The sequence below is a fragment of the Camelus dromedarius genome, chromosome 11 (genome assembly GCF_036321535.1).
Source record: "Camelus dromedarius isolate mCamDro1 chromosome 11, mCamDro1.pat, whole genome shotgun sequence".
Lineage (NCBI taxonomy): Eukaryota > Metazoa > Chordata > Mammalia > Artiodactyla > Camelidae > Camelus > Camelus dromedarius.
In genome coordinates, this window is record NC_087446.1 from 6,986,932 (window position 1) to 6,992,606 (window position 5,675).

Here is a 5,675-nt window from a genome sequence, read left to right on the forward strand (position 1 = left end):
AGGGTTGAGAGTCACTGGGGACTTCAGCAGGTTGTTCGCCCGCCCACTCACCCACCTGTAGACTTGGTCGCTTGTGTTTCCTGGGAGAGGCCATCTCATCTATTTCCTCTCCCAGATTTCTCCCAGGACAGGGACGGGTGTGAGGGAGAGAGACCCTGGGGAAACATTTCATAAGCAAACCAGATGCAGAAAAACCTCCTTTTCTGGAATCAGTGGGTAGGAGTTGCCTCAAGGCTTCCCTAAGAATCTTTTTCTTTTGTTGGATGTGCATCTAAAATGGATCTGGAGCTTACCCGTAACACCTAGAGATCCCACTGTTAGCAAGTAAGGAAAACTATCCATCAGCTCCGTCCCCTGCACCACCCTCTTCCACCTCCCTGTGCACTGGGTGGAGTGGAATGCACTCAGGAAATACTACAGCTAATGATGATGATTAAAAAGAGCTCCCCAAGACCCCAAAAGCTGCCCAGAAGGTCACTACACAGGCTACCTGCGGCAACTCTGCAGTGAAAAATAACCAGCAAGAAGAGGCTGTGCTGATGCACCTGCTTTAAGGATGCATCAGGACAAGTCAGGAGCTCGCAGTTTGCTCCCACTATCTCATCAACATCTGCTGAGCGCTTCTTGCAGGACTCCTGGCTCCTGGCCCCTCGCATGAAGAAGCTGAGAAGCAGCAGCCTTGGCCGCCGCCCAGAGGCCCCGTCTGTAATCTTCTTGCTCAACGTGGCTCACGCCGGATCTTAGCAGCAGCAAGAGGCAGGCTCTGGCTGCCCCACGAAGCCAGCCAGGTGACCGGTGACTCAGCGGGGGAAGTGAGGATGGGAACATGTGAACAGGGGCCTGGGGGGTCGGCCCTGGTGACAGCCAAGTGCTTTTGAGCAGAAGACAGGAAGCTGAGTCCTGAGAATAAACCCAGCAGCAGAATTTCAATCTAATGAATTCACAGTAATTCCCTTTGTGTCACTGAATCCTCCCTGTGGGTTTAGACAAGCAGATCCCCTGCTTCTTCTTCTAAAATGCAGCCTGAACCAACGTCTGGATTCCACAGCCAAATGACCCCTCTTCCTTTTCGGCCGCCCACCGCTACCCTGATCCCTACTCCCAAGCCCAAGCAATTAAACAGGAGCATCCAGAGAGACGTGGGTGGAGATTTTCCTTTATTCGTTTTTATTTCGCAGAGAAAGGGCTAGAGCAAAAAGATGATGCCAAACACACCAGCCATCAGAATGACCCCTGCACATGTGGGACACTGGTGGCTGCTCACTCTGGATCTGTTGATTGATAAATGTACCCCATGAAGACAATGTCCCCATTACTGCAAAAGCCCCCTGGCCAACCCCCCCCCACACTTTTCTTAATTTCAAGGCCTCCACCCCCACCCACCCCAGGTAGCCTTGTCATTCCCAATAAGTGGATCTCCTAGCAAATCGGGCCTTCACCCCTGTGGACTCAGAGCCTCACCCCCGCAAAATAAACATGCCTCCCCTAGAGATAAAGGGAAAGGGAAACGGACACAGGATGCTGGAACACAGAGACACGGCATGCTTTATTTTTCATCATTCTCCAGCTTGGGAGAAAAGCAGCCCTCCGTCATACCAATGAGAGATGGGAAAGACTGCAGAGGCCCCACCACCTTCATCTCCCCAGGACCCTGTGCCGTATGGCCCCGCTACTCACACCCCAGCCCTGCCTGTTCTTAAATAAATCCGGCCAGAATCCTTCCACCTCTCCTTTTGGGAAAAAGACATTTGGAAGTTAGCAGAAGTAGGGCTCAACTAAACATTTAAAGCAATCTTCTTGCTCAGTTCTGTTCAACCCAAAGGTCTCCTCCTGCTCTCTCAAAGAGATTTCTGATCCTTGAAGCCCCAAATCTGGCTCTGGGCCTCCCTGGCAATCTGTGGGTCCTATAGTTGCAACCACCCCAGCCTCCTGCGTCCTCCCCGAGGGGTCTTGGGTTTCTCTCAGCATCTCTCCCCATGGTCTGTCGTAGCATCCTGACACGGAGGTGCCCAGTGTGGCAGGGGGCATGTCAGGCACCCTTGCTTTCTGTCCTCTCCTCATCAGCCGTGTGGGCGTTGCTGACGGCTCGGACCTGCCCCTGGGCCGCAGGCTTCACCGACAGAACCAAGCGTTTTCGGAACGTCTCACAGAGCACGATGTACACAAAGGGGTTGAGGCAGCTGTTGGCGTAGCCCAAGCTGATGGCTGCATTATACAGGTAGACAAAGGTGAGCGTCGGGCGGCTGATGGACAGCTGGGTCAGCTGGAGCACGTAGTAGGGTGCCCAGCACACAAAGAAGACCAGGCAGATAGCGATGGCCGTGCGGGTCACCCTCTTTGTCCGCAGCCGGATGCTGCGTTGAGAGGCGGGAGCGACCGAGGATGTCATGCGCTGCAGGATCCTCACGTATGCAGCCGTGATGACCACAAAGGGCAGGGCAAAGGCCAGGAAAAACTGGTACAGGGTGAACCAGTACAGGTCAGTGTCTGGGTTGGGCAGGCGGATGCCGCAGCCCACTGTGCCCCCTGGGAAGGGGATGAGCCTGGCGTAGAGCCACACGGGGGTGATGCTGATGAAGGAGAGGGCCCACAGGAGGCAGATCACCAGGGTGGCCACAGAGGGCTTCCGGAACTTGGTGGAGGAGATGGGGTGGACCGTGGCCAGGTAGCGGTCAATGGCCATGGCAGTCAGGATGTAGGTGCTGGTGAACTGACTGTTGGCATCCATGGCCGTGATGAGGGTGCACATGGTCTCTCCAAAGTGCCAGACACCATTGCCCATGAGCTGGTGGATCATGAAGGGCATGCCCAGGAGAAAGAGGAGGTCCACCACCGAGAGGTTGATGATGAATATGTCCGGGACGTTGCTGAACCAGTGCAGCTTGGATTTCTTCACCACTGCAAAGATGACCGTGGAGTTCCCAATGATGCCCAGGAGGCAGATGGTACCGAACACAGAAGGCATGATGATGTTGATGTAGGAGATGCTCCCTGTGCGTGGAGGCGGCCCTGGGGACAGAAGGAGCAAGTGTTGACCATTTGACAAGGACTCTGCTCTCTGGGGGCTGACATCCTGCTGGCGTGCTCAGCTTCCAGCCACGTGCCTGCTTACCTCCTCATCCTCCCTGCCATTTCAGCTCAGGTCCCACCACTCATCTGGAGTCCCCCCTACCATCCTCCCTCCCCACACGGCTGCTAATCCTGCCCCCGTGCCCTCCTGCACTGGTTCCCTGGTCAGTCCCACCAGCGTCTCCCACACTACCTGTTCCTTGAAGGACCAGTCCTCTGTCTCCTGCGTTTTCTCAGAAGTACAGAGTTGAGAACCACAGCTGTCTGCAGAGAATTGTTCTGTGGGCCTCTGGGCTTTACCAGGAAACATCATCAAAATAGCCAGCATGACACGAAAGTGTGCATGTGGGTGCATGCCTGTGCGTGTGGTTTCTCCTTTCCTGTTTGCAGCCCTGAGCATTTCATTTTAGGAATCGCTGGTGGGAAGCCACGCACTGATTCTTGGGCATCTCTGGAGGTGACTGTCTCGTGGAGGCGTTCGCCCCTCAGGGCCACAGCTCTCCCCCGCCCCCCGCCAGTTCCCTCTCAGGGATTTCCATGATCCCTGTCTTCTGAGCCTGGGCTTCCTGAGTGGCCAGAGACTGAAACTGTGTGTTGCAGCCCAGCTGCCTGAGAATTTTTTCCATACAAGCCTTTCCTCTTTTTCCTTCCTTCTCTTCTCCTTCAAAGCTAGAATCCCAGGGCATCTCAGCTATGGAAATGTCAGGACGCTTCATTCGCCAGCAAAGTTAATCCCCTCACGGCTCTGAGTTGTCCCTTCCCATGGCCTTTCCCAGGAGGCAGTAAGGGTGTTTCAGACCCCATAACCCGCAGTCCAAGTAAAAAGCCAAGAGGATCAGTGAGTGAGTAAGCCTCGGGCTGAACCCCACATACCATCCTACAGCTTCTTTGGCTTGCTTTTCTAGCTTGGAATTTTTTTCTGCAACACATCTGTGGAACTCCTCAGCAGTCTGCCCCTGTCTCCCTCGAGGCTGGCCACCATGCCCTGCACTTCCCAAGGTGCCTTTGCCCTCTTCTTTGCCCCTGCCCCTTCTCCCCTTCCCCCCTGGGCAAAGCAGACTGCAGATCTTGTCTCCAAGAACTGTAATAAAGTTTCCCAAGCAGTTTGGCTCAGAGGTGACGCCTTCCCACTTCCCACCCCCAGCGCAGTGGAGGAAGGATTCCCCTCCAACCCGTCTCACCGGCCGAGGTGAGGTTATCCGGGCCATCCGAGGTGTTGCTGGCGTTGGGGCCGGCGGGCAGCAGCGAGGCTTCCAGGTCCATCGTGCCGGTGCGCGTCGCCTGCGCGCCCGCCCGCCCCCGCAGGCTGCGGCAGCCTCCGCCCGCCGCGCTGTCCCGCAGCCCGAGCCCGAGCCCCGCAGTCCGCAAGGGGGTCTTCCTCGGCCCCTGCAGCCTCCACGCCTCGGAGCCCCACCGCTCTCCCCTCCCTCCTTCCCCGGCTCCCACTGACATCACCTAGACACATCAACATTAGGAGGCAGATCCTCGTTAACCTCTTCAGTCCCGCGCCGCAGCTCCGACTTCTAACTGCCTGCAGAGCGCAGCGGGCCGGAGCCGGGCTCAGGCAACCCCATCAGGCATGAGGCTTCCTTCCCTCTGGCACCTGGGGCTGTGTCTCCTGTGCCACGGGGAGTGCTGCTTGCTTCATGTGAGGATGCGAGTCTCTGCAAAGGCAAATGGGCTGCCTCCCTCTGGAGGAAAGGAGCCTGGCGAGCCCCTCACCCCAGGTACCAGTGCCTGCGCCACGTGGCCAGGCCTGGTTGGGGGCGCTGACTGTTCCCAAAGCTAGGGAATGCCACACTGGACCCAGCATGCCCGCCCCCAGGCACCTGGGCCCCTTCCCAGTGCCCTGACGGATTCCACCCATGTCCCTGCCTAGACTACCAGCGTCCTTCAGAAGCTGACGCGTTGTTGGCACTCAGAGGAGACTCAGGTCACCCAAGTTGGTGATGGCCAGGGTCTTGGAGACCAGAAGGGGACAAACTCCCTTCTGCACAGCATCAGCATGGGCCAGGCTTACAGAGATTTTAGTTTTCTAAATGCTCTGAAATCCTAAAACCTGGAACAACTTGAGACAAACTTCAAAGCAAAGACTCCCAAAGAAATAATCAGGAACAGGCTTTGAGCGCAAAGTATTGAGGGAATTCTCAGGAGGGGCTTTCTGCTGCCAACCTCCAGCGCCCCTCTCAGCCAAGAGCTGCCACCTCACCCCCTGCCAGATTGGGGAGGTCAGAGTAAACACAGTCTGATCTGTACACGCTTCTTCAGTCTTACTTATTTGCTTCATACAACAAATATTTATTGAGTACTTACTACTTGCCAAGCACTGTTCTAGGTTCTGCAGTGAAAAAAACCAATAAAGTCCCTGAATCCCTGTCCTCATGAAATTATTTTGAAGTTGGGGGTAAGGAGAGACAGAAAATATACCCCCCCCCAAAAGACAAATTATGATATTGATGATCAGTACTATGAAAAACTTAAAGGAGGGTGAGGGGACCAAGGAATACCAGAAGTAGGGGGAGGTTGCTACTGTACATAGGAAGGCCTCTTGGGAAAAGGTCTGAAGAAAGTAAAGACACATACTTGGAAATATCTGGAGGGAGAGT

At 55.4% G+C, this 5,675-nt stretch overlaps 1 protein-coding gene across 1 annotated transcript; it reads right to left on the reverse strand.

The window, feature by feature from the left end:
* Positions 1-1,522: 1,522 nt before the first annotated feature.
* On the reverse strand, positions 1,523-4,716 carry MCHR1 (melanin concentrating hormone receptor 1). Its single transcript, XM_010983540.3, has 2 exons — positions 4,251-4,716; positions 1,523-3,009 (listed from the first exon to the last, which is right to left on the reverse strand). Exons 1-2 carry the CDS (start codon positions 4,519-4,521, stop codon positions 2,030-2,032), a joined length of 1,251 nt encoding a protein of 416 aa, XP_010981842.3. The 5' UTR covers positions 4,522-4,716; the 3' UTR covers positions 1,523-2,029.
* Between the last annotated feature and the right edge of the window lie 959 nt (positions 4,717-5,675).

Excerpts from the sequence above, each read along its gene's own strand:
- MCHR1 (XM_010983540.3), bottom strand. The coding sequence starts at position 4,521 with ATGTCAGTGGGAGCCGGGGAAGGAGGGAGGGGAGAGCGGTGGGGCTCC. Across the intron at positions 3,010-4,250 it reads GGATAACCTCACCTCGGCCG|GGCCGCCTCCACGCACAGGG; the intron begins GTGAGACGGGTT and ends TTCTGTCCCCAG.